Source organism: Agelaius phoeniceus, chromosome 32 (genome assembly GCF_051311805.1).
Source record: "Agelaius phoeniceus isolate bAgePho1 chromosome 32, bAgePho1.hap1, whole genome shotgun sequence".
Taxonomy (NCBI): Eukaryota; Metazoa; Chordata; class Aves; order Passeriformes; family Icteridae; genus Agelaius; species Agelaius phoeniceus.
This window is the reverse complement of record NC_135296.1, coordinates 1,463,086-1,489,419: the sequence shown is the minus strand read 5'-3', so window position 1 is coordinate 1,489,419 and position 26,334 is coordinate 1,463,086. Positions and strand designations below refer to the sequence as shown.

The 26,334-nt window shown below is 64.5% G+C and overlaps 3 protein-coding genes across 6 annotated transcripts in view; 1 reads left to right on the top strand and 2 right to left on the bottom strand.

Annotated features, from left to right (window-relative positions):
* XAB2 (XPA binding protein 2) overlaps positions 1–11,635 on the bottom strand; it is a 42,813-nt gene extending 31,178 nt beyond the window's left edge. The window contains exons 1-5 of one of the 2 annotated variants that reach the window (XM_077192254.1): positions 11,366–11,635; positions 9,006–9,154; positions 6,160–6,283; positions 3,074–3,271; positions 363–497 (exon numbers count right to left, since the gene is read on the bottom strand). In XM_077192254.1, the coding sequence (XP_077048369.1) occupies positions 363–497; positions 3,074–3,271; positions 6,160–6,283; positions 9,006–9,154; positions 11,366–11,590 (831 nt within the window). In that variant the 5' untranslated portion in view covers positions 11,591–11,635. Of the gene's footprint in view, positions 1–362; positions 498–3,073; positions 3,272–5,947; positions 5,973–6,159; positions 6,284–9,005; positions 9,155–11,365 lie in introns of those variants that run through there. The other variant, XM_077192255.1, reaches the window with a different exon arrangement.
* A 129-nt stretch (positions 11,636–11,764) lies between these two features.
* PET100 (PET100 cytochrome c oxidase chaperone) lies at positions 11,765–17,970 on the top strand. Of its 3 annotated transcripts, none has more exons than XM_077192258.1 (5): positions 11,765–11,839; positions 14,171–14,257; positions 14,831–14,863; positions 15,448–15,523; positions 15,618–17,970. In XM_077192258.1, the coding sequence occupies exons 1-4, from the start codon at positions 11,813–11,815 to the stop codon at positions 15,505–15,507; spliced, it is 207 nt and encodes a 68-aa protein (XP_077048373.1). In that variant the 5' UTR covers positions 11,765–11,812; the 3' UTR covers positions 15,508–15,523; positions 15,618–17,970. The 3 variants fall into 3 exon arrangements, with proteins under 3 accessions (XP_077048373.1, XP_077048372.1, XP_077048371.1); XM_077192257.1 differs by having other exon boundaries at positions 15,597–17,970; XM_077192256.1 differs by having other exon boundaries at positions 15,448–17,970.
* A 982-nt stretch (positions 17,971–18,952) lies between these two features.
* Positions 18,953–25,370, bottom strand: PCP2 (Purkinje cell protein 2). The gene is made up of 4 exons (XM_077192340.1): positions 25,260–25,370; positions 22,444–22,558; positions 19,731–19,867; positions 18,953–19,011 (listed from the first exon to the last, which is right to left on the bottom strand). Exons 1-4 carry the CDS (start codon positions 25,296–25,298, stop codon positions 19,006–19,008), a joined length of 297 nt encoding a protein of 98 aa, XP_077048455.1. The 5' UTR covers positions 25,299–25,370; the 3' UTR covers positions 18,953–19,005.
* Positions 25,371–26,334: the final 964 nt, after the last annotated feature.

Below are 26,334 nucleotides of genomic sequence, written 5' to 3'. Positions count from 1 at the left end.
GGTGCCCCCAGGTACCCCCCAGGTATCCCCATGTCTCCCCAGATGCTCCCAGGTGCCCCCCAGGTGCCCTCCAGGTGTTCCCAGGTGCTCGCAGGTGTGCCCAGGTGCCCCCCCACGTGTGCCCAGGTACCCCCATGTCTCCCCAGGTGCTCCCAGGTGCCCCCCAGGTGCTCCCAGGTGTGCCCAGGTGCCCCCCAAGGTGCCCCCAGTTGTGCCCAGGTGCCCCCCGGTGCCCCCCAGGTGCCCCCAGGTGTGCCCAGGTGCCCCCAGGTGTGCCCAGGTGGTCCCAGGTGCCCCCAGGTGCTCCCAGGTGTGCCCAGGTGCCCCCAGGCGCCCCCCCCAGGTGCCCCCCAGGTGCCCACCTGGTAGTTGGATTTGCCCTGGCGGGACACGAAGCGCTCGTCGTTCACCAGCCGGGCCAGGACCTGCGCGGCCTCGTCCAGGCGGCCCACGGAGCGCAGGTAGGACACGTACTGCTCCGCCTCCTCAGGACACAGCTGGGGACAACAATGTCACCTGAGTGTCACCTGAACCCCACCTGAGCACCCCCGTACTGCTCCGCCTCCTCAGGACACAGCTGGGGACAACAATGTCACCTGTGTGTCACCTGTGTGTCACCTGAACCCCACCTGAACCCTCCCGTACTGCTCCGCCTCCTCGGGACACAGCTGGGGACAACAATGTCACCTGTGTGTCACCTGTGTGTCACCTGAACCCCACCTGAACCCCACCTGAACCCTCCCGTACTGCTCTGCCTCCTCGGGACACAGCTGGGGACAACAATGTCACCTGTGTGTCACCTGAGTGTCACCTGAACCCCACCTGAACCCTCCCGTACTGCTCTGCCTCCTCGGGACACAGCTGGGGACACAGGGACAATGGGGACACCTGAGTGTCACCTGTGTGTCACCTGAACCCCACCTGAGCCCCCCCGTACTGCTCTGCCTCCTCGGGACACAGCTGGGGACAAAGCCACCTGTGTGTCACCTGAGTGTCACCTGTGTGTCACCTGAGCCCCCCCGTACTGCTCTGCCTCCTCGGGACACAGCTGGGGACAAAGCCACCTGTGTGTCACCTGTGTGTCACCTGAACCCCACCTGAACCCCCCCCTACTGCTCCGCCTCCTCGGGACACAGCTGGGGACAACAATGTCACCTGTGTGTCACCTGAACCCCCCCCGTACTGCTCCGCCTCCTCGGGACACAGCTGGGGACACAGGGACAATGGGGACACCTGTGTGTCACCTGAACCCCACCTGAGCACCCCCGTACTGCTCTGCCTCCTCGGGACACAGCTGGGGACAATGGGGACAGAGGGACACCTGAGTGTCACCTGAACCCCACCTGTGTCACCTGAGCCCCCCCGTACTGCTCTGCCTCCTCAGGACACAGCTGGGGACAAAGCCACCTGTGTGTCACCTGTGTGTCACCTGAGTGTCACCTGAACCCCCCCCCCCGTACTGCTCCGCCTCCTCGGGACACAGCTGGGGACAACAGTGTCACCTGAGTGTCACACCTGTGTCACCTGTGTGTCACCTGAGCCCCCCCGTACTGCTCCGCCTCCTCGGGACACAGCTGGGGACAAAGCCACCTCTGTGTCACCTGTGTGTCACCTGAGTGTCACCTGAACCCCACCTGTGTCACCTGAACCCCACCTGAACCCCCCCTCACGGCTTGACCTCCTTGGGACAAGCTGGGGACAGAGGTGTGACCTGAGTGTCACCTGAACCTGTCAGTGTCACCTGCACACCCAGGTGTCCAACCATCACCCCAAGGGGACACTGCCACTTGTGTGCCTGTCCCCAGGTGTGGCACCAGGTGAGTGCCCAGGTACCTTGAGGAACCTCCTGAAGAAACACATGGGGGTCTCGGGCAGTGGGGGTGTGTGTGTGCGTGCCCAGGTGTGTGTGCCCAGGTGTGTGTGCCCAGGTGTGTGTGTGTGCCCAGGTGTGTGTGTGTGCCGGGTGTGTGTGTGTGCCAGGTGTGTGTGCCCAGGTGTGTGTGTGTGCCAGGTGTGTGTGTGTGCCAGGTGTGTGTGCCCAGGTGTGTGTGTGTGTGCCCAGGTGTGTGCGTGTGCCAGGTGTGGCAGGTGTGTGTGTGTGCCAGGTGTGTGTGTGTGCCCAGGTGTGTGTGCCCAGGTGTGTGTGTGTGTGCCCAGGTGTGTGTGTGTGCCAGGTGTGTGTGTGTGCCCAGGTGTGTGCGTGTGCCAGGTGTGGCAGGTGTGTGTGTGTGCCCAGGTGTGTGTGTGTGCCAGGTGTGTGTGCCCAGGTGTGTGTGTGTGCCCAGGTGTGTGTGCCCAGGTGTGTGTGTGTGCCAGGTGTGTGTGCCCAGGTGTGTGTGTGCCCAGGTGTGTGTGAGTGCCCAGGTGTGTGTGCCCAGGTGTGTGTGTGTGCCCAGGTGTGTGTGTGCCCAGGTGTGTGTGCCCAGGTGTGTATGTGTGCCCAGGTGTGTGTGCATGCCCAGGTGTGTGTGCGTGCCCAGGTGTGCCCCCATGCCCCCAGGTGAATGCCCAGGTGTGCCCAGGTGAGTGCCCAGTTGTGCCCCCAGGTGAATGCCCGGGTGTGCCCAGGTGAGTGCCCAGTTGTGCCCCCAGGTGTGCCCAGGTACTTTGAGGAAGTGTCTGAAGACGCGCACGGCGGTCTCGGGCAGGGGGTGTGTGTTTGTGTGTCTGCTCAGGTGAGTGCCCAGGTGTGCCCAGGTGCCCCCAGGTGAGTGCCCAGGTGCCCCCAGGTGCCCCCAGGTGAGTGCCCAGGTGCCCCCAGGTGAGTGCCCAGGTACCTTGAGGAACCTCCTGAAGACGCGCACGGCGGTCTCGGGCAGGGGGTGTGTGTGTGTGTGTCTGCTCAGGTGAGTGCCCAGGTGCCCCCAGGTGAGTGCCCAGGTGCCCCCAGGTGCCCCCAGGTGTGCCCAGGTGCTCCATACCTTGAGGAACCTCCTGAAGACGCGCACGGCGGTCTCGGGCAGCGGGGGTGTGTGTGTGTGCGTGCCCAGGTGTGTGCATGCCCAGGTGAGTGCCCAGGTGCCCCCAGGTGAGTGCCCAGGTGTGTGCCCAGGTGCCCCCAGGTGTGCCATACCTTGAGGAACCTCCTGAAGACGCGCACGGCGGTCTCGGGCAGGGGGTGGCGGCGCACGAAGCTCAGGTAGGGCGGCCAGAGGCGCCGGTGCTGCGTGATGGGCAGCGCCCGCAGCGCCCGGTCAAAGGTGCGGCGAGTGCGAGTGACCCGGCCCTGCTCGGCCAGGAACTGGCAGTAATCCAGCCAGATCCGCGGCATCTGGGGACACAGGGACATTGGGGACATCATTGGGGACATTGGGGACATTGGGGACACTGGGGACAGGAACTGGCAGTAATCCAGCCAGATCCGCGGCATCTGGGGACACAGGGGACATTGGGGACATCATTGGGGACATTGGGGACAGGAACTGGCAGTAATCCAGCCAGATCCGCGGCATCTGGGGACACCAATGGGGACACTGGGGGACATTGGGGACATCATTGGGGACAGGAACTGGCAGTAATCCAGCCAGATCCGCGGCATCTGGGGACAGGGGACACCAATGGGGACATTAACGGGGACATTGGGGACATTGGGGACACAGTGACCCGGCCCTGCTCGGCCAGGAACTGGCAGTAATCCAGCCAGATCCGCGGCATCTGGGGACAGGGGACATTGGGGACATCACTGGGGACATCATTGGGGACATCACTGGGGACACTGGGGACAGGAACTGGCAGTAATCCAGCCAGATCCGCGGCATCTGGGGACAGGGGACACCAATGGGGACATTGGGGACATCATTGGGGACACTGGGGACAGGAACTGGCAGTAATCCAGCCAGATCCGCGGCATCTGGGGACAGGGCACACTAATGGGGACATTGGGGACATCATTGGGACATTGGGGACATCATTGGGGACACAGTGACCCGGCCCTGCTCGGCCAGGAACTGGCAGTAATCCAGCCAGATCCGCGGCATCTGGGGACAGGGGACATTGGGGACATTGGGGACACCAATGGGGACATTGGGGTCACCAACTGCAGTAATCCAGCCAGATCTGCGGCATCTGGGGACACCAATGGGGACATTGGGGACATTAACGGGGACATCAGGGATACTGGGGGGCATTGGGGAGAGGAACTGGTAGTAATCCAGCCAGATCCGTGGCATCTGGGGACAGAGGGGACATCATTGGGGACATTAATAGGGACATCAGGGACATTAATGGGGACATCACAGACATTGGGGACACTGGGGACAGGAACTGGCAGTAATCCAGCCAGATCCGTGGCATCTGGGGACAGAGGGGACATCATGACATGAGGACATCGGGGACATTGCGGATATTGGGGACACTAGGGATACTGGGGGACACTGGGACGTGGGGATAGGGGACACTGGGTCACTGGGGACATGGGGACACTGGGGACATCAGGGACATCAGGGACATGGGGACACAGTGGATGGCAGTGCCCCCGCCCTGCTCAGCTGTCATCTGCTGTCCAGGACACGCTGGAGCCACCCAGGGTGGCAGTGTCCTCCCTGTGTCCCTGTGTCCCATGTCCCCTGTGCCCCCTGTGTCCCATGTCCTCCCCGTGTCCCTAACCCTGTGTCACCCCTGCCCCTCGTGTCCCCGTGCCCCATGTCCCGTGTCACTGCTGCTCCTCATGTCCCCTGTGTCCCCCCCATGCTTGTCACCTCCATGTCCCACTCATGTCCCCATGTCCCCTCTGTCCTCATCACCTCCCTGCCCTGTGTCCCACTCATCTCCCCCATGTCCCACTCCTGTCCCCATGTCCCCTCTATGTCCCTGTCACCTCCCTGCCTCGTGTCCCCATATCCCACTTGTGTCCCGTGTCCCACTCCTGTCCCCATGTCCCCTCTATGTCCCTGTCACTTCCCTGGCCCATGTCCCCATGTCCCACTCACGTCCATGTCCTGTGTCCCATTGCCTGTATCTCATGTCCCGTGTCCCACTTGCGTCCCATGTCCCACTCCCGTCCCCATGTCCCCTCTATGTCCCTGTCACCTCTCTGCCCCGTGTCCCTATGTCCCACCCATGTCCCCATGTCCCACTCATGTCCCCACGTCCCCTCTATGTCCTCATCCTCTCCCTGCCCCGTGTCCCACTCATGTCCCCCATGTGCCACTCGTGTCCCCCCGTCCCCTCTGTGTCCCCATGTCCCTCCCTGCCCGCCAGTGTCCCCCATGTCTCCACACCCCCAACGCTGTCCTGCTGTGTCCCCCAAGCCCTGCCCAGTCCCCGTGTCCCCATGTCCCCAAGTGTCCCGTGTCCCCCAGATGTCCCCATGTCCCCTGGTGTCCCCCAGGTGTCCCATGTCCCCAGCTGTCTCCGAGTATCCCGATATCCCCAGGTGTCCCGATGTCACCAGGTGTCCCATGTCCCCAGGTGTATTCCCCCAGGTGTCCCGATGGCGCCAGGTGTGCTCCGCCAGGTGTCCCATGTCCCCGGGTGTCCCATGTCCCCCAGGTGTCCCATGTCCCTGGGTGTCCCAGGTGTCCCCACGTCCCCGGGTGTCCCCAGGTGTCCCCCCAGGTGTCCCAGATATTGCCCCATATCCCCCCATGTCCCCACGTCCCCGGGTGTCCCATGTCCCCCCAGGTGTCTCAGGTGTCCCCCCCCAGATGTTGCCCCATGTCCCCCCATGTCCCCAGATGTCCCCCCAGGTGCCCCCATGTGTCCCCCCAGGTATCCCATGTGTCCCCAGTTGTCCCAGGTGTCTCATGTCCCCCCAAGTGTCCCCATGTCCACCGAGCTGTCCCCTCATGTCCCCAGGTGTCCCCCAGCTGTCCCCAGGTATCTCAAGTGTCCCCAGGTGTCTCAGGTGTCCCCGTACCCACCCAGCTGTCCCCTTATGTCCCCAAGTGTCCCCTCACATCCCCAGGTGTCCCCCCAGATGTCCCCCCATGTCCCCAGGTGTGCCCACCTTGTGCATGAACACCAGCGCTCTCTCGTGCATGGCACTGGCCCCTCACATCCCCAGGTGTCCCCAGGTGTCCCCAGGTGTCCCCGGTGTCCCCACCTTGTGCATGAACACCAGCGCTCTCACGTGCATGGCATTGTCCCCTCACATCCCCAGGTGTCCCCAGGTGTTCCCCCATGTCCCCAGGTGTCCCCCATGTCCCCAGGTGTGCCCACCTTGTGCATGAACACCAGCGCTCTCTCGTGCACGGCGTTGGCCTCCTCGAAGGCGGGGTCAGAGGGACAGCGACCTTTGACCTGGGCCCGGCGCTGCCGCAGGTACTGGTACCACAGCTTGTAACTGGGGACACAGGTGACACAGGTGTCATTAGTGTCACCTGACACCTGTCACACCTGTCATCAGTGTCACTGACACCCCCGACACCCCTGTCACACCTGCTGCAGGTACTGGTACCACAGCTTGTAACTGGGGACACAGGTGACACAGGTGTCATCAGTGTCACTGACACCTGTCATCAGTGTCACTGACACCCCTGTCACACCTGCTGCAGGTACTGGTACCACAGCTTGTAACTGGGGACACAGGTGACACAGGTGTCATTAGTGTCACCTGACACCTGTCACACCTGTCATCAGTGTCACTGACACCCCTGTCACACCTGTCACAGGTACTGGTACCACAGCTTGTAACTGGGGACACAGGTGACACAGGTGACCCAGGTGTCATCAGTGTCACTGACACCCCTGACACCCCTGTCACAGGTACTGGTACCACAGCTTGGGACAGGTGACACAAGTGACACAGCTGTCATCAGTGTCACTGACACACCTGTCACACCTGTCACCCTTGTCACAGGTACTGGTACCACAGCTTGTAACTGGGGACAGGTGACACCTGTCACACCTGGCACCTGTCACACCTGTCATCAGTGTCACTGACACCCCTGTCACACCTGTCACAGGTACTGGTATCATAGCTTGTAACTGGGGACACAAGTGACACCTGTCACACCTGACACCTGTCACACCTGACACCTGTCACACCTGTCATCAGTGTCACTGACACCCCTGTCACACCTGTCACAGGTACTGGTATCATAGCTTGTAACTGGGGACAGGTAACATAGGTGACACAGGTGACACAGCTGTCCCTTGGGTGACCTGGCACTGGGGACAACTCTGTCACCTGTGCCACCCCCAGTGCCCTGTCCCCTGTGCCAACCCTGTCACTGGGGCCACCCTGTCACCTGTGTCACCCCCATCACCTGGGCCACCCTGTCACCTGTGTCACCTGTGTCACCTGTGCCAACCCTGTCACTGGGGCCACCCCCCAACCTGTGGTACCGCTGTCACCCCCATCACCTGTGCCACCCTGTCACCTCTGTCACTCCCATCACCTGGGCCACCCTGTCATCTGTGCCATCCTGTCACCTGTGTCACTCCTGTCACCTGTGTCACTGCTGTCACCTGTGTCACCTGTGCCACCCTGTCACCTGTGTCACTGCGGTCACCTGTGCCAGCCCCTGTCACCTGCTGTCACCTGAGAGGACCTGGCTGTCCCTGTCCCCACGAGGGGACCCGGCAGGGCCCCACCTGCCCCCACCAGGGCACTCAGGTGCTCCCTCCTGTGCCCCCCAGGTGTGCCCAGGTGAGCCCCCAAAGGTCCCTGTGCCTTCCCAGGTGTGCCCCAAATGTGCCCAGGTGAGCCCCCAAAGGTCCCTGTGCCTTCCCAGGTGCACCTCTGGTGCCCAGGTGTGCCAGGTGTATCCCAGGTGAGCCCAGGTGTGCCCAGGTGTACCCAGGTGTATCCCAGGTCTGCCCAGGTGTGCCCATGCCCCCGTACCTGCCCGGCAGCTCCCTCAGGGCTCTCAGGTGTATCCCAGATGTATAACAGGTGTGCCCAGGTGTATCCTAGGTATATCCCAGGTGTGCCCATGCCCCCGTACCTGCCTGGCAGCTCCCTCAGGTGTATCCCAAGTGTGCCCATGCCCCCCAGGTGTGCCCATGCCCCCCCCCAGGTGAGCCCATGCCCCCGTACCTGCCCGGCAGCTCCCTCAGGTGTATCCCAAGTGTGCCCAGGTGTGCCCCAGGTGTATCCCAGGTGTGCCCAGGTGTATCCCAAGTGTGCCCAGGTGTGCCCCAGGTGTATCCCAGGTGTGCCCAAGTGTATCCCAGGTGTATCCCAGGTGTGCCCAGGTGTGCCCATGCCACCCCAGGTGTGCCCATGCCCCCGTACCTGCCCGGCAGCTCCCTCAGGCTCTCAGGTGTATCCCAGGTGTGCCCAGGTGTGCCCATGCCCCCGTACCTGCCCGGCAGCTCCCTCAGGTGTATCCCAGGTGTATCCCAGGTGTGCCCAGGTGTATCCCAGGTCTGCCCAGGTGTGCCCACGCCCCCCCAGGTGTGCCCATGCCCCCGTACCTGCCCGGCAGCTCCCTCAGGCTCTCAGGTGTATCCCAGGTGTGCCCAGGTGTGCCCATGCCCCCGTACCTGCCCAGCAGCTCCCTCAGGGCTCTCAGGTGTGCCCCAGGTGTGCCCCAGGTGTATCCCAGGTGTATCCCAGGTGAGCCCAGGTGTATCCCAGGTGTATCCCAGGTGTGCCCAGGTGTATCCCAGGTGTATCCCAGGTGTGCCCAGGTGCATCCCAGCTGCCCCCAGGTGTGCCCAGGTGTATCCCAGGTGAGCCCAGGTGTACCCAGGTGTATCCCAGGTGTACCCAGGTGTATCCCAGGTCTGCCCAGGTGTGCCCATGCCCCCGTACCCGCCCGGTAGCTCCCTCAGGTGTACCCAGGTGTATCCCAGGTGCCCCAGGTCTGCCCAGGTGTGCCCATGCCCCCGTACCTGCCCGGCAGCTCCCTCAGGGCTCTCAGGTGTATCCCAGATGTATAACAGGTGTGCCCAGGTGTATCCTAGGTATATCCCAGGTGTGCCCATGCCCCCGTACCTGCCCAGCAGCTCCCTCAGGGCTCTCAGGTATATCCCAGGTGTATCCCAGGTGTGCCCAGGTGCCCCAGGTGCGCCCATGCCCCCCCAGGTGTATCCCAGGTGTGCTCATGCCCCCGTACCTGCCCGGCAGCTCCCTCAGGGCTCTCTCGTAGATTTGGTTGAGGCGGGGGCGGGGCCCGCGCTGCCGGGCCTGGGCGTAACGGAGCCACCCCCGCACCGAGAACGGGTTCCGGAGCAGCTCCTCCTCGTGCTGCACCTCCTCTTCCTCCTGTATGGGGACATTGGGGACACTCAGGGGACATTGGGGACACACACAGGGACAGCTCCTCCTCGTGCTGCACCTCCTCTTCCTCCTGTATGGGGACATTGGGGACACTCAGGGGACATTGGGGACACTCAGGGGACACACACAGGGACAGCTCCTCCTCGTGCTGCACCTCCTCTTCCTCCTGCATTGGGGACAATTGGGGACATTGGGGACACACACAGGGACAGCTCCTCCTCATGCTGCACCTCCTCTTCCTCCTACATGGGGACATTGGGGACACTCAGGGGACATTGGGGACACACACAGGGACAGCTCCTCCTCATGCTGCACCTCCTCTTCCTCCTGCATTGGGGACATTGGGGACACTCAGGGGACATTGGGGACACTCAGGGGACACACACAGGGACAGCTCCTCCTCGTGCTGCACCTCCTCTTCCTCCTGCATTGGGGACATTGAGGGGACATTGGGGACATTGAGGGGACAATTGGGGACATTGGGGACACTGGGGACACACACAGGGACAGCTCCTCCTCGTGCTGCACCTCCTCTTCCTCCTGCATTGGGGACATTGGGGACATTGAGGGGACATTGGGGACACTCAGGGGACATTGGGGACACACAGGGACAGCTCCTCCTCGTGCTGCACCTCCTCTTCCTCCTGTATGGGGACATTGGGGACACTCAGGGGACACACACAGGGACAGCTCCTCCTCGTGCTGCACCTCCCCTTCCTCCTGCATTGGGGACATTGGGGACACTGGGGACACACACAGGGACAGCTCTGCCTCGTGCTGCACCTCCTCTTCCTCCTGTATGGGGACAATTGGGGACATTGGGGACACTCAGGGGACACACACAGGGACAGCTCCTCCTCGTGCTGCACCTCCTCTTCCTCCTGCATTGGGGACACTCAGGGGACATTGGGGACACTCAGGGACAGGGAACAGCTCCTCCTCCTCCTCCTCCTAAGGGGACACTGGGGACATGGGGACAGCCAGGGGACACCTCTGGGGACAGGGGACAGCGCCTGCTCATCCTCCTGGTGGGACACAGAGACAGGGACAGGGGACACAGCACAGGGCACAGGGGACAGCCGGGGACACAGGGGACACGGGGGACAGCAGGGGACAGCCAGGGGACAGCAGGGACATGGGGAACAGCAGGGGACAGCCAGGGGACAGCCAGGGGACACAGGGGACAGCCAGGGGACACAGGGGACAGCCAGGGACACAGGGGACAGCAGGGGACAGGAGAGGGGGACAAAGGGACCAGGATGGGGGGAAGGGTAGGGACAGAAGCCAGCAGTGACAGAGGGAGAGGGGACAGGGACAGGGATGGAGACAGAGATAGGAACAGGGACAGGAAGGGGACAGGGATGGAGACAGGGACACTGAGGGGACAGGGACAGGAAGGGGACAGGGCCAAGGAGCGAGCACAGAGCAGCAGCAGGACGGGACAGAGCCAGGGGTGACAGGGACAGGGTGGCACAGGGACATGGGGACAGGGCTGGGGACACAGACGTGGGAAATGCTGGGGACAAAGGGCCTGGAGAGGGAATGGGGACATGGGGATGGGGACATGGGAACAGGGGGACATGAGAGGGGACAGGGATAGGACAGGAGGGGAGAGGGATGGGGACAGGAGGTGAAAAAATGGGACAGGAGGTGACAGGAAGGGACAGAAGGGGACATGGATGGGATCAGAAATGGGGACAGGGCGGGACAGGAGAGGACAGGAGAGGACAGAAGGTGACAAAATGTGACAAGAGGGGACAGGAGGTGACACAGATGGAGACAGCAATGGGGACAGCAATGGACAAGAGATGACAGGAGGGGAGAGGAGGTGACAGGAGCGGACAGGGGGTGACAGGAAGGGACAGGAGATGGCAGAGCTGGACAGGAGGGGACAGGAGGTGACAAAATGTGACAGGAAGGGACAGGAATGGAAAAGAGGTGACAACGGAGGACAGGAGGTGATAGAGCTGGACAAGAGGAGACAGGAGGTGACAAAGGGGAACAGAGGGTGACAGGAAGCGACAAGAATGGAAGGAGGGGACAGGAGGTGACAGGAATGGACAGAAGGGGACAGGGGGTGACAAAATGTGACAGAAAGGGACAGGAATGGACAGCGGGGTACAGGAGGGGACAGGAACGGGCAGAAGGTGACGGGAACGGGCAGGGGGTGACACGAGGGGCCGGCCCCGCACTCACAAAGCACAGCTCGGGCCGCTCCTGAACCGGCCCCGCTCCGGGATCCGCCACTACCGCTGCGGGCCCCGCTTCCCCCGCCGGCCCCGCTGCCGGCCCGGGTCCCTCCATCGCCGCCGGTCCCTCCATCGCTCCCGGCTGCTGCTCCGGGCCGGGTCCCGCTGCCGCTGCCGCTGCCGCTCCCGGCGGCTCCTCCCGCGCTGCCATCTCCGCCTCAGCCGCCGCCATTTCCCCGCGCTGCTCCCTCACTTCCGGCGCGCCGCACGCACTTCCGGCGCCTCCGCTTCCGTCCTTCCCGCGCTCCCTTCTCATTGCTCAAATCGCTGCTTCGCTCCGCCCCCTTGGCTCCCCGCTCAGCCAATAGAGTGTGGCGGTGCTGGAGGTGCGGCCAATGGGCGTTAGCGGTGTTGCGGGGTTGGGAGCCGGAAGCGTGAGGGGACTGGAGGAGCCATGGGGGTGAAGCTAGAGATCCTGAGGGTGCGAGGGAGGGGAACGGGAATGGGAATGGGGGAAAGGGAATGGGGGAAAGGGAGTGGGGATAGGAACATGGGAATGGGAATGGGGGATAGGGGAAAGGGAATGGGGATGGGAATGGGGGAAAGGGAATGGGGAAAGGGAATGGGGATGGGGGGAAAGGGGAAAGGGAATGGGAAAGGGAATGGGGATGGGAATGGGGGAAAGGGAATGGGGGAAAGGGAATGGGGATGGGAATGGGGATGGGGGAAAGGGGAAAAGGAATGGGGATGGGAATGGGGGAAAGGGAATGGGGATGGGAATGGGGATGGAGGAAAGGGGAAAGGGAATGGGAAAGGGAATGGGGATGGGAATGGGGGAAAGGGAATGGGGATGGGGGAAAGGGAATGGGAATGGGGATGGGAATGGGGATGGGGATGGGGGAAAGGGAGTGGGGATAGGAACATGGGAATGGGAATGGGGGATAGGGGAAAGGGAATGGGGATGAGAATGGGGGAAAGGGAATGGGATTGGGAATGGGAATGGGGATGGGGGAAAGGGAATGGGGATGGGAATGGGGATGGGGGAAAGGGAATGGGGATGGGGATGGGGATGGGGGAAAGGGAATGGGGATAGGAATGGAATTGTGGGGTGGGAATGGGGATGGGAATGGGAATGGGAAATGAGAATGGGGGAATGGAAACGGGAATGGGAATTGGATAACAGGATAATGGGATAATGGGAATGGGAATGGGAACAGGATAATAGGAATGGGGATGGGAATGGGATAACGGGATAATGGGATAAAGGAATAATAGGATTATGGGAATGGGAGTGGGAACAGGATAATAGGAATGGGGATGGGGATGGGAATGGGATAACGGGATAATGGGATAAAGGAATAATAGGATTATGGGAATGGGAGTGGGAATGGAAACGGGAATGGGATAATGGGAATGGGACGGGGAATGGGATAATGGGAATGGGGGTGGGAGTGGGGAATGGGAATGGGGATAGGAATGGGAATGGGGGAGTGGGAACTGGTGGGGGATAACGGGAATAGGAAATGGGAATGGGGAATGGGAACGGGGATGGGAAGCGGAATGGGAGCAGGAATGGGAATGGGAATGGGAATGGGATAACAGGGATGGGAACGGGATTGGGATAATGGGAATCGGAATGGGAACAGGGTGGGGATAACAGAAATGGGAAATGGAGATGGGAATGGGAAGAGGGTAATGGGAAAACGGAATAATGGGAACGGGAATGGGGGAAAGGGAACGAGAATGGGAATGGGAACAGGGGAATGGGGATGGGAATGGGAAAACAGGATAAAGGGATAATGGGAATGAGAACGGGGTAATGGGAACGGGAGCGGGAATGGGGATAATGGGAACGGGAATGGGAATAGGAACAGGAATGGGAAAGGGGGGGAATAATGGGAATGGGGGAATAACGGGAATGGAAATGGGGGGGATAACAGGAATGGGGAAATGGGAATTGGGGAACAGGAATAGGAACAGGGGAAGGGGAATGGGTGGGAGATAACAGGAACAGGAACGGGGTAACGGGAATTGGAGAACAGGAATAGCAACGGGGCAACGGGAATACGGGAACGGGAACGGGAATGGGGGAACGGGAATGGGGGAACGGGAATGGGAACAGGGGGATAACGGGAATGGGGAGGGGGGAACGGGAATGGGAATGGGGGGATGGGGATGGGGGAATGGGAATGGGGGAACGGGAATGGGAACAGGAGGATAACGGGAACGGGAATGGGGGAATGGGAATGGGGGAACGGGAACAGGATAATGGGAATGAGAACGGGGAAATGGGAACGGGGTGAGGGGAATGGGAGAACGAGAACGAGGAGGGAGAAACAGGAACGGGAATAGGGGAGGGGATAACGGGAACGGGGGATGCAGGTGGGACAGGAGGGGTGACACAGGAGGGGACTCAGGTGACACAGGTGTCACTGTTACAGACGTGTGTTTATCTGCGGCTGGGGGTGGCAGGGGTCACACAGGGGACACTCAGGTGTGACACAGGCGACACACAGGTGACACAGGTGACGCACAGGTGACAGGTGTGACACGGGTGTCACTGTCCCAGATGTTCCTGTACCTGTCCTTCCCCATGGCCATGGCCGTGTTCTGGGTCTGGGGGGTGACAGGGATGGCACAGGTGGCACAGGTGACACTCAGGTGACACTCAGGTGACACAGCTGTCACTGTCCCAGATGTTCCTGTACCTGTCCTTCTCCATGGCCATGGCCATGTTTTGGGTCTGGGGGGTGACAGGGATGACACAGGTGGCACAGGTGACACTCAGGTGACACAGGTGTCACTGTCCCAGATGTTCCTGTACCTGTCCTTCCCCGTGGCCGTGTTCTGGGTCTCCAACCAGGCCGAGCTCTTCCAGCGTTACGTGATCGACCGCAAGGTGGGCGGGGCCACTGCAGGGACACCCTGGGGACACCTTGGGGACACTTTGGGACACCCCTGGGGATACCCTGGGATATCCCTGGGGACATCCTGGGACACTTGGGGAGACCCCTGGGGATGGCTGGGACACCCTGGGGATGGCTGGGGGCACACTTGGACACCCTGGGGGGACACCTGGGGGTGGCTGGGGACACCTGAGAACACCCCTGGGGACAACTGGGACACTTGGGGGGACCCCTGGGGACATTTCAGGGACAGCTGGGACACCCTGGGGACACCCTGGGGACACCTGGGACACACCTGGGGACACCCTGGGGACACCTGGGGGTGGCTGGGACACCTGAGGACACCCCTGGGGACAACTGGGACACCCTGGGGACATCCTGGGACACTTGGGGGGACAGCTGGGGACACTTCAGGGACAACTGGAACACCCTGGGGACACTGTAGGGACACCTGGGACACCCGTGGGGATGGCTGGGGATGCATTGGGGACACTTGGGGACACTTGGGGACACACCTGGGCCCCGCTGTCCCCACTGTCCCCTCCCCTGACGCGCTCTCTTTGCAGAGGGAGATTTTCCCGCCGGACACCCCGGAACGGGTGAGACCCCAATGTCCCCCACTGTCCCCAGTTGTCCCCGGTGTGTCCCCAATGTCCTTGTCTGCGTCCTCAATGTCCCCAATGTGTCCCCAATGTCCCGCTGCTGTCCCCTGCCACACGGGGCAGTGAGGGGGGGACAGAGGGGACACACAGGGGACACTCCTGGTGCCACCTCGTGTCCCCCTGAGTCCCTGCTGCCCCCTGTCCCTGTCCCCATGTCCCTGTCCACTGTCCCCATGTCCCTGTCCTGTGTCCCGTCCCATCATTGTCCCTGTCACTGTCCCCGTGTCACTGTCCGTGTGTCCCTGTGTCCATGTGTCCCTGTCCCCATGTCCCTGTCCATGTGTCCCTGTGTCCATGTGTCCCTGTTCCTGTGTCCCATCCCCTCATTGTTCCTGTCACTGTCCCCGTGTCACTGTCCTGTGTCCCTGTCCGTGTGTCACTGTCCCTGTGTCCCTGTGTCCGTGTGTCCCCATGTCCCTGTCCCCATGTCCCTGTGTCCGTGTGTCCCTGTCCCCGTGTCCCTGTGTCCTTGTGTCCGTGTATCCCTGTGTCCGTGTGTCACTGTCCCTGTGTCCCCTCAGCGCCAGGCCATGGCTGAGCTGAAGCAGCGGCTGCGGGAGAGGAAGGGGACGCAGGCATGAGGGGACAGCGGGGACATCAGGGGACACACGGCCACCACGGGACACACGGCCACCATGGGACCCAGGCATGAGGGGACACCGTGGGGACACAGCGGTGACACCGTGGGACACAGCGGTGACACCAGGGGACGCACGGCCACCATGGGACCCAGGCGTGAGGGGACAGTGGGGACACGGCCGCCGTGGGACACTGGCGTGAAGGGACAGCAGGGACACAGCAGTGACACCGTGGGGACACAGCAGTGACAGCGGGGACACGGCCACCAGGAGACGCAGGCGTGAGGGGACAGCAGGGACACAGTGGCAGCAGGGACACAGCAGTGACATCAAGGGACACAGTGACACCGTGGGACACAGGCGTGAGGGGACAGCAGGGACACGGCCACCATGGGACACACGGCTACCAGAGGACACTGCAGTGACAGCGGGGACACGGTGACAGCGAGGACACATGGACACCGTGGGACACGGTGGTGACAGAGGGGACACGGTGGCAGTGGGGACATGGTGACAGTGGGGACATGGGGACAGTGGGGATGCAGTGACAGAGGGGACATGGTGGTGACACCAGGGATACAGGCCACTCATGGGACACAACAGTGACAGAGGGGACATGGTAACAGTGAGGACACGGTGACCTTGGGGACATGGGGACAGTGAGGACACGGTGACAGTGGGGACACGGTGACACAGGGGACATGGTGGTGACACCAGGGACACAGGCCACTCATGGGACACAGTGGTGACAGTGGGGACACGGTGACAGTGAGGACATGGTGACAGTGGGGACATGGTGACAATGGGGACACGGTGACGGGGGTGTCACTCCCCTGGCTCGATGTGGCCCTGCTGTGACACCGGCGCTGTAGCTGTGGCGGTGACGTGGGACACGCCTGTCACTGCCCTGTCACTGTGGGGACACCGGGACACCGGTGTGACAGTGACAGCACCCGGTGGCATCACCGTGGCTGTGTTGGTGACAGAGGGGACAACAGACGGTGTCACACGCTGTGACGGTGTTGGTGACAGTGTTGGTGACAATATTGGAGACAGAGGGGACAGCAGCCATTGTCACACACTGTGACAGCGTTGGTGACAGTGTTGGTGACAGAGGGGACAGCAGCCATTGTCACACGCTGTGACAGCATTGGTGACAGTGTTGGTGACAGAGGGGACAGCAGCTGGTGTCACTCACCATGGCTGCCTTGGTGACAAAGGGGACATGTGACAACAGCTGATGGCATCAACAGCATCGCTGTGACTGTGTTGGTGACAGAGGGGACAGTGACAGCAGCCAATGTCACTCGCTGTGAGTGTGTTGGTGACAGTGACAGCAGCCAGTGTCACACACTGTGATCTTGTTGATGACAGAGGGGACAGTGACAGCAGCCGGTGCCACTCGCTGTCACCGTGTTGGTGACAATGACAACAGCCAGTGTCACACACTGTGGCTGTGTTGGTGACAGTGTTGGTGACAGTGACAGCAGCCGGTGTCACACACTCTGAGTGTGTTGGTGACAAGACACAGTGGCAGCAGTTGATGGTATCACTGTGACTGTGTTGGTGACAAAGGGGACAGTGACAACAGCCAATGTCACTCACTGTGTGTTGGTGACAGTGACAGCACCCCCTGTCACTCGCTGTCACTGTGTTGGTGACCATGACAACAGCCGGTGTCACACACTGTGGCTGTGTTGGTGACAGTGACAGCAGCCGGTGTCACTCGCTGTCACCGTGTTGGTGACAACAGACAGTGGCAGCAGTTGGTGGCATCACTGTGACCGTGTTGGTGACAAAGGGGACAGTGAGAACAGCCAATGTCACTCGCTGTGTGTTGGTGACAGTGACAACAGCCAGCGTCACACACTGTGGCTGTGTTGGTGACAATGACAGTACCCGCTGTCACTCGCTGTATGTTGGTGACAGTGACAGCAGCCGGTGTCACTCGCTGTCACCGTGTTGGTGACAACAGACAGTGGCAGCAGTTGATGGCATCGCTGTGGCCGTGTTGGTGACAGAGGGGACAGTGCCAGCGCCCTCTGTCCCCCTCTGTCCCCTCTGTCCCCCTCTGTCCCCCTCTGTCCCCCTCTGTCCCCCTCTGTCCCCCTCTGTCCCCTCTGTCCCCGCCGATGCCGCGCGTGGCCGGGGCTGTGCCCGTGTTGGTGGCACAGGGGACGCGTGTCCTGCCTGATGCCACCACGGCCGCGTGGCCACCCCCGTGTCCCTGTGCTGCTGGGGACACGTGTGACACATGTGACACATGTGACAGGTGTGACGTGCGTGTGACGTGTGTGTGACACGTTTGGGGACACGTGCCACCCCCGGCTGTCCCCACCCCAATAAACGGCGCTGGCTCTGCCCGCAGGGTGGCACCAGGGTGGCACTGCCATCCCTTAGTGCCACCTGTGCCCCTCGGTGTCCCCTGGTGCCACCCCCGCGGGTGTCCTGTGCCCCTCGATGTCACCTGAGTGCTGTCCTTGTCTCTTGGTGCCACCCCCAAACTGGTGCCACCCCCATGTCCCCAGGGTCCCCACAGGTGTCACCCCCCGGTGCCACCCCTGTGCCCAGTGCCACCCCCAGTGTCACCCTCGGTGCCACCCTCAACACCACCCCCAGTGCCATCCCCCCAGTGCCACCCCCAGTGTCACCCCCAGTGTCACCCCCCTGCCTGGTGCCACCCCCAGAGGTGTCAGTGCCACCCCCCAGTGCCACCCCCGTGTCCCCAAGGTCCCCACGGGTGTCACCCCCGATGCCACCCCCAGAGGTGTCAGTGCCACCCATTGCCCAATGCCACCCCCAGTGCCACCCCCGTGTCCCCAAGGTCCCCACGGGTGTCACCCCCAGTGCCACCCCCAGTGCCAACCCCTGCCTGGTGTCACCCCTGGTGCCACCCCTTGTCCTTAAGGTCCCCACGAGTGTCACTCACCCCCGGTGCCACCCCCGTGTCCCCAAGGTCCCTACAGGGCCCCCCCCGGTGCCACCCCCGTGTCCCCAGTGTCCCCACGGGTGTCACTCACCCCCGGTGCCACCCTCAGTGCCATCCCCCCATGTCCCCAATGGTGCCACCCTCAGTGCCACCCTCAGTGCCACCCCCATGTCCCCAATGTCCCCGCTCAGTGCCACCCCCCGTGTCCCCAATGGTGCCACCCCCGGTGCCACCCTCAGTGCCACCCCCCGTGTCCCCAATGTCCCTGCTCGGTGCCACCCTCAGTGCCACCCCCATGTCCCCAATGTCCCCGCTCAGTGCCCCCCCGTATCCCCAATGGTGCCACCCCCGGTGCCACCCCCCGTGTCCCCAATGTCCCCAATGGTGCCACCCCTGGTGCTCGGGGCTTTATTGGGGACACAGCGCGGGAGGGGCGGGGCCGGGGTTCCTGGGGGGGTCCTTGGGGATCCCGGGTGGTTCCTGGGGATGTCCAGGAGTGTCCGGGGGGGTCCGGGGGTGTCCTGGGGGTCCCGGGCGGTTCCTGGGGGGTCCTGGGGGTGTCCGGGGGGGTCTCAGTCCTGCGGGCACAGGAGGGGGGGGGGCACTCATGGGGTGCCCGGGGGTGCCCCCAGCCCCAGCCCCCACCCTGGGTGTCCCCAAATGCCCCCGTGCCCACCCGGGGTGTCCCCAAATGCCCGCCCTGGGTGTCCCCAAGTGTCCCCCCCCAGGCCTTGGGTGTCCCCAGGTGCCCTCAGGTACCCCCCGTGCCCACCTGTGCCCTCCTGATCCAAACCCTGGCACCTGGGCACGGGCGGCCCCAGGTACCCCCAGGTACCCCCCCGTGCCCATCTGTGCCCCCCCCCGATCCAAACCCTGGCCCCTGGGCACGGGCAGGTGCTGCAATCTCTGTACCCACCCTATGCCCCCCAATACCTGCCCAGGTACCCCCCCGTGCCCACCTGTGTCCCCCCCGTGCCCACCTGTGCCCTCCCAATCCAAACCCTGGCCCCTGGGCACGGGCAGCCCCAGATACCTCTCAGGTGCCCCCTCATGCCCACCTGTGCCCCCCAGTGCCCCCCCGTGCCCACCTGTGCCCCCCCGGTGCCAAAGCCTGGCAGCCTGGGCACGGGCAGCCCCAGGTACCCCTCAGGTGCCCCCTCATGCCCACCTGTGCCCCCAGGTACCCCCCCGTGCCCACCTGTGCCCCCCCGGTGCCAAACCCTGGCAGCCTGGGCACGGGCAGGTGCTGCAATCTCTGTACCCACCCTGTGCCCCCCAGGTACCCCCCCGTGCCCACCTGTGCCCCCCCGGTGCCAAAGCCTGGCAGCCTGGGCACGGGCAGGCGCTGCTCGTCCATCCTGCGCCCCTGCGTGTTCGCCACCATGTCCAGCAGCGAGGCCAACTCGGGGGGCGCCGCCTCCGAGACCCCTCCTCCTGCGGGGGGGGAGGGAAACGGGGTCACAGGGGGCACCTCGGGGACCCTCGAGTCACCAGGGGCACCCATGGGACACCCTCGGGGACCCTCGGGGACCCTCGAGTCACCAGGGGCACCCTCGGGGACCCTCGAGTCACTAGGGACACCCCAGGGTCACAGGGGGCACCTTGGGGACCCTCGAGTCACCAGGGGCACCCCAGGGGCACAGGGGGCACCCTCGGGGACCCTCGAGTCACCAGGGGCACCCCACGGTTACAGGGGGCACCTCGGGGACCCTCGAGTCACCAGGGGGCACCAGGGGCACCCCATGGAACACAAGGGGCACCCAGGGGGCACCTCGGGGACCCTCGAGTCACCAGGGGCACCCCAGGGGCACCTTGGAGTCACCAGGGACACCCCAGGGACACCCAGGGGTACCAGGGGCACCCCGGGGACACCAGGGGCACCTCGGGGACCCTCGAGTCACCAGGGACACCCCAGGGGCACCTCGGGGACCCTCGAGTCACCAGGGGCACCCATGGGACACCAGGGACACCCCATGGAACACAGGGGGCACCCAGGGGGTACCAGGGGCACCCTCGGGGACCCTCGAGTCACCAGGGGCACACATGGGGCACCCAGGTGGCACCAAGGGCACCCAGGGGCACTCGGGGACACCCAGGGGACACCAGGGGCACCTTGGAGTCACCTGGGGCACCCAGGGACACCCAGGGACACCCAGGGGTACCAGGGGCACCCCATGGAACACAAGGGGCACCCAGGGGACACCAGGGGCCCCCTCGGGGACTCTCGAGTCACCAAGGGCACCCCAAGGGCAGCCAGGGGTCACCAGGGGGTACCAAGGGCACCCAGGGGTCACCAGGGGCATCCCACGGGGCACCTCAGGTCACAAGGGGTACCCAGGGGCACTCGGGGACACCCAGGGGACACCCAGGGGACACCAGGGGCACCTTGGAGTCACCTGGGTCATCAGGGGGACCTCGGGGACATCAGGGTCACCAGGAGCACCCATGGGCCACCAGGGGCACCCAGGGGGTACCAGGGGCACCCTTGGGAACGCTCGAGTCACCAGGGGCACACGTGGGGCACCCAGGGACACCCTTGGATCACCCATGGGCACCTCGGGGTCACCAGGGACACCCCATGGGGTACCTAGGGGGTACCAGGGGCACCCAGGGGACACCAGGGGGGTACCCAGAGGACATCTGGGTCACCAGGAGCACACATGGGCACCCCATGGGGCACCTCGGGGACACCCAGGGGACATCCAGGTCACCCTTGGGGACCCTCGAGTCACCAGGGACACACATGGGGCACCCAGGGGTACCAGGGGAACCCTTGGGGACCCTCGAGTCACCATGGGCACCCAGGGGACACCAGGGACACCTCAGGTCTCCATGGGCACCTTGGGGACCCTCGGATCTCCCAGGGACCTCCCAGGTCACCATGGGCACCTCGGGGACACCATGAGCACCCATGGGCACCTCGGGGACATTCGAGTCACCAGAGGCACCCATGGGCACCTCGGGTCACCCTTGGGGACCCTCGAGTCACCATGGGCACCCTTGGGGACCCTCGGGTCACCGTGGGCATCTCATGGACCCCTGGTGTCCCCTCACTCGTGCCCGCCCTGGTGTCCCCCTGCTGTCCCCGGTGTCCCCTTCGTGTCCCCCCGGTGTCCCCCGTGTCCCCATACTCGCTCCCCCCTCTGTCCCTCACCCGTGCCACCCCCGCTGTCCCTCTGTCCCCCCTCTGTCCCCCACTGTCCCCCTGTCCATTTGTCCCTCTGTCCCCCCCATCCCCCTGTCCCCCTGTCCCTCTGTCCTCCCCGTCCCTCTGTCCCCCTGTCCCTCTCTGTCCCCCCTCTGTCCCTCTCTGTCCCCCCTCTGTCCCTCTGTCCCCCGTCCCTCTGTCCCTCTGTCCCCCCCGTCCCCCTGTCCCTCCCCTGTCCTTCTGTCCCCCCTCTGTCCCCCTGTCCCTCTGTCCCTCTCTGTCCCCCCGTCCCCCTCTCTACCCCGTCCCCCTGTCCCTTTGTCCCCCTGTCCCCTGTCTGTCCGTCTGTCCATCTGTCCCCCTGTCCCTCTGTGCCCCCTCTGTCCCCCCCATCCCTCTGTCCCCCTGTCCCCTGTCTGTCCGTCTGTCCCTCTGTCCCCCTTTCCCCCTGTCCCCCCCCATCCTCTTGTCCCCCTGTCCCCCTGTCCCCTGTCTGTCCCCCTGTCCCTCTGTCTCCCCTCTGTCCCCCCTCTGTCCCTCTGTCCCCCTGTCCCTCTGTCCCTCTGTGCCTCCCCTGTTCCTCTGCCCCGCCCATCCCCTTGTCCCCCTGTCCCCCCTCCTGTCCCCTGTCTGTCCCTCTGTCCCCCCCGTCCCCCTGTCCCTCTGTCCCCCCCGTCCCCCTCTCTGTCCCTCTGTCTCTCTGTCCCCCTGTCCCCCTGTCCCCTGTCTGTCCCTCTGTCCCTTTGTCCCCTCTCTGTCCCCCCCTGTCCCCCCCCGTCCCCTTGTCCCCCTGTCCCCCCTCCTGTCCCCTGTCTGTCCCCCTGTCCCCCCCCCGTCCCCTGTCCGTCCGTCTGTCCCTCACCGGTGCCCCCCCCCAGGCTGCAGCGCTGTTCGTCCATCCGCGTTCCCTGCACGGAGCTCAGCAGCGAGAAGAACCCCTCCTGTTCGGGGGACCCCCCCTCTGCCGGGGACCCCCCCTGTGGGCACAGAGAGAGTCAGAGACCCCCCAAAAACAGGGAACCCCAAAACAGGGACCCCCCCAAAACAGGGAACCCCAAAAACAGGGAACCCCAAAATAGGGACCCCCCCAAAACAAACAGGGACCCCCAAAACAGGGAACCCCTCCTGTTCGGGGGACCCCCCCTCTGCCGGGGACCCCCCCTGTGGGCACAGAGAGAGTCAGAGAGCCCCCCCCCAAAAACAGGGAACCCCAAAACAAACAGGGACCCCCCCCAAAACAAACAGGGACCCCCCAAAACAGGGAACCCCAAAAGAGAGACCCCCCCAAAAAACAAACAGGGACCCCCAAAAACAAACAGGGAACCCCAAAAGAGAGACCCCCCCCAAAAACAAACAGGAACCCCCAAAACAGGGAACCCCTCCTGTTCGGGGGACCCCCCCTCTGCCGGGGACCCCCCCTGTGGGCACAGAGAGAGTCAGAGACCCCCCAAAAACAGGGAACCCCAAAAGAGAGACCCCCCCCAAAACAGGGAACCCCAAAAGAGAGATCCCCCCAAAACAGGGAACCCCAAAATAGGGACCCCCCCAAAAACAGGGAACCCCAAAACAGGAAACCCCCAAAACAGGAACCCCAAAACAAACAGGGAACCCCAAAACAGGAAACCCCCAAAACAGGGACCCCCCAAAACAGGGAACCCCAAAACAGGGAACCCCAAAATAGGGACCCCCCCAAAACAGGGAACCCCTCCTGTTCGGGGGACCCCCCTTCTGCCGGGGACCCCCCCTGTGGGCACAGAGCGTCAGAGACCCCCCCCGCCCAAAAACAGGGAACCCCCAAAACAAACAGGAAACCCCAAAACAGGGACCCCCCAAAACAGGAACCCCAAAAGAGAGACCCCCCCCAAAACAGGGAACCCCCAAACAGGGACCCCCCAAAACAAACAGGGAACCCCCCCCCCAAAACAAACAGGGACCCCCCCCAAAACAAACAGGGAACCCCAAAACCAGGCAACCCCAAAAACAGACAACCCCAAATCAGGGAACCCCCAAAACAGGGACCCTCCCCCCAAAAACAAACAGGGAACCCCAAAACCAGAGAACCCCAAAACAGGGACCCCCCCCAAAACAAACAGGGACCCCCCAAAACAAACAGGGACCCCCCAAAACAGGGAACCCCTCCTGTCCCGGGACCCCCCCCGCTCTGGGGACCCCCCCCCCCAACAGAAGCCCCGCCCCCTTGCGCCGCCCCCACCCCCGGTGACCCCCAAATGTGGGGGGCACCCTTGGTGATACCCGGGGTACCCCAAAACCCCCCCGGGGTACCCCAAACCCCTGGGATACCCCAAAATCCCCCCGGGATACCCCAAAACCCCCCCGGGGACACCCCAAAATCCCCCTGGGGTACCCCCAACCCCAAAACCGTCCCATGGGGTGTCCCCTGTGCCCCTCTGAGACCCCAACCCCCCCTCAGGGGCACCCCCCAGACCCACAAAACGCACCCAGGGGTGCCCCCAAATCCCCCCGAGGATAACCCCGAACCCCCAAAACCCCCCTGGGGATACCCCAAACCCCCCTCGGGGGTCCCCAAAACCCCCCCAGGGGCACCCCCAGACCCCCCTGTGCCCCCCCGAGACCCCAAAACCCCTCCCAGGTGTCCCCCTAACCCCCTCCTCGGGATACCCCAAACCCCCCAAGAATAGACCCGAACCCCCAAAATCCCCCCGGGGATACCCCAAAACCCCCCAAGAATAAACCCAGACCCCCCAAATCCCCCCGGGGATACCCCAAAACCCCCCCAAGAATAGACCCGAACCCCCCAAAATCCCCCCGGGGATACCCCAAAACCCCCAGGAGTCCCCCCAGACGCCCCCAAACCCCAGCCAGGGGCGCCCCCCAGGCCCCCCAAACGCCCCCCAGGGGTACCCCCAAACCCCCCCTGTGCCCCCCCCAGACCCCAACCCCTCCCTCAGGGGTACCCCCAAACCCCCCCCGGGGGCCCCCCCAGATCCAACCCCCCCCTATGCCCCCCCTGTGTCCCCCCCTGTGTCCCCCGGTCCCCCCTGTGTCCCCTGTGTCCCCCCGGTCCCCCCTGTGTCCCCCCCGGTCCCCCCTGTGTCCCCTGTGCCCCCCCTTTGTCCCCCCTGTGCCCCCCGGTGCTCCCGGTCCCCCCGGTCCCCCCTATGTCCCCCCTGTGTCCCCCCGGTCCCCCCGATGCCCCCCGGTCCCCCCTGTGTCCCCTGTGTCCCCCCTGTCCCCCCTGTGTCCCCCTGTGTCCCCCTGTGTCCCCCCTGTCCCCCCTGTGCCCCCCGGTCCCCCCGATGCCCCCCGGTCCCCCCTGTGTCCCTCCGGTCCCCCGGTGCCCCCCGGTCCCCCCCGTGCCCCCTGTGTCCCCCCTGTGCCCCCTGTGTCCCCCCTGTGTCCCCCCTGTCCCCCCTGTGTCCCCCCTGTGTCCCCCCGGTGTCCCCCGGTACCCCCGGTCCCCCCTGTGCCCCCCGGTCCCCCCTGTGTCCCCCCAGTCCCCCCGATGCCCCCCGGTCCCCCCTGTGTCCCCCCTATGCCCCCCCTGTATCCCCCCTGTGTCCCCCCTGTGTCCCCCCTGTGTCCCCCCCCGTGTCCCCCCCGGTCCCCCCTATGTCCCCCCTGTGTCCCCCCGGTCCCCCCTGTGTCCCCCCTGTGTCCCCTCTGTGTCCCCCCTGTGTCCCCCCGGTCCCCCCTCACCGCGTTGCGCTCGGGCTCGGAGCCCCCCGGGGCCGCCATGGCGGGTGGGGGGAGCGGCCCCCGAGGGGCCTCTTATGGCAGCTGGGGACAGGGGGGGACACGGGGGGGACACGGGGGGGGACATGGGGGGGACACGGGAGGGGGACAGCGGGGACGGGGAGGGGACATTGGGGAGAGGACAGGGGGGGACACGGGGGGACATTGGGGGGGGGACACGGGGGGGGATACGGGGGGGGACGGGGGGGACAGCAGGGACGGGGGGGGACAGCGGGGACACGGGGGGGACACGGGGGACATTGGGGAGGGGACAGCGGGGAGGGGACGGGGGGGCGACAAAGGGACAGGGGAGGACAGGGGGACGGGGGGGGGACACGCGGAGAGGAGGGGACGGGACGGGGGGGGGACAGGGGGACCCTGGGGGACATGGGGGGACATGGCGGGGGGGGACACGGGGACAGGAGGGGACACGAGGAGGGACAGGGACGGGGGGGAAACGGGGGGACAGGGACAGGGACAGGGGGGGACACGGGGGGGGACACGGGGACAGGAGGGGACAGGGAGGGATGCGGGAGACAGGGACAGGAGGGGACAGGGACAGGAGGGGACAGGGGAGATGGGAGGGACGGGGGGACAGGGACAGGGGGGGACAGGGGGACAGGAGGGGACAGGGAGGGATGGGGGGGACACAGGGACGAGGGGGGCACTGGGGACAGGGGTGGGACAGCAGGGACACGGGGACAGGGGTGACAGCGAGGGACAGGGGAGGGACGGGGGGACGGGGACACGGGGGGACACGGGGGGGACACGGGGACAGGAGGGACAGGAGGGGACAGCGGGCGACACGGGGAGGGACACGAGGGGCATTGGGGGGGGACAGTGGGGAGGGGACACTGCGGGGACACGGGTGGGACAGCGGGGGGACAGGGGGCGGGACATTGGGGGACATTGGGGGGGACAAGGGGACAGCGGGAACGCGGACACGGGGAGGGGACACTGGGGGACGTGGGGGGGACACGGGGACCGGGGGGGGGGGACATTGGGGAGGGGACGGTGGAGACCGGGGGATGCGGGGGGG

What these genes read in the sequence shown, in the direction of transcription:
- PCP2 (XM_077192340.1), bottom strand. Translation starts at nt 25,298, where the DNA reads ATGGCGGCCCCGGGGGGCTCCGAGCCCGAGCGCAACGCG. An exon ending in CCGAGCCCGAGCGCAACGCG is followed by an intron (nt 22,559 to 25,259) that starts GTGAGGGGGGAC and finishes CTGTGCCCACAG; the next exon opens with GGGGGGTCCCCGGCAGAGGG. An exon ending in CAGCCTGGGGGGGGGCACCG is followed by an intron (nt 19,868 to 22,443) that starts GTGAGGGACAGA and finishes CCCCCCCCGCAG; the next exon opens with GAGGAGGGGTCTCGGAGGCG.
- PET100 (XM_077192258.1), top strand. Translation starts at nt 11,813, where the DNA reads ATGGGGGTGAAGCTAGAGATCCTGAGG. An exon ending in TGAAGCTAGAGATCCTGAGG is followed by an intron (nt 11,840 to 14,170) that starts GTGCGAGGGAGG and finishes TCACTGTCCCAG; the next exon opens with ATGTTCCTGTACCTGTCCTT. An exon ending in GTTACGTGATCGACCGCAAG is followed by an intron (nt 14,258 to 14,830) that starts GTGGGCGGGGCC and finishes CTCTCTTTGCAG; the next exon opens with AGGGAGATTTTCCCGCCGGA.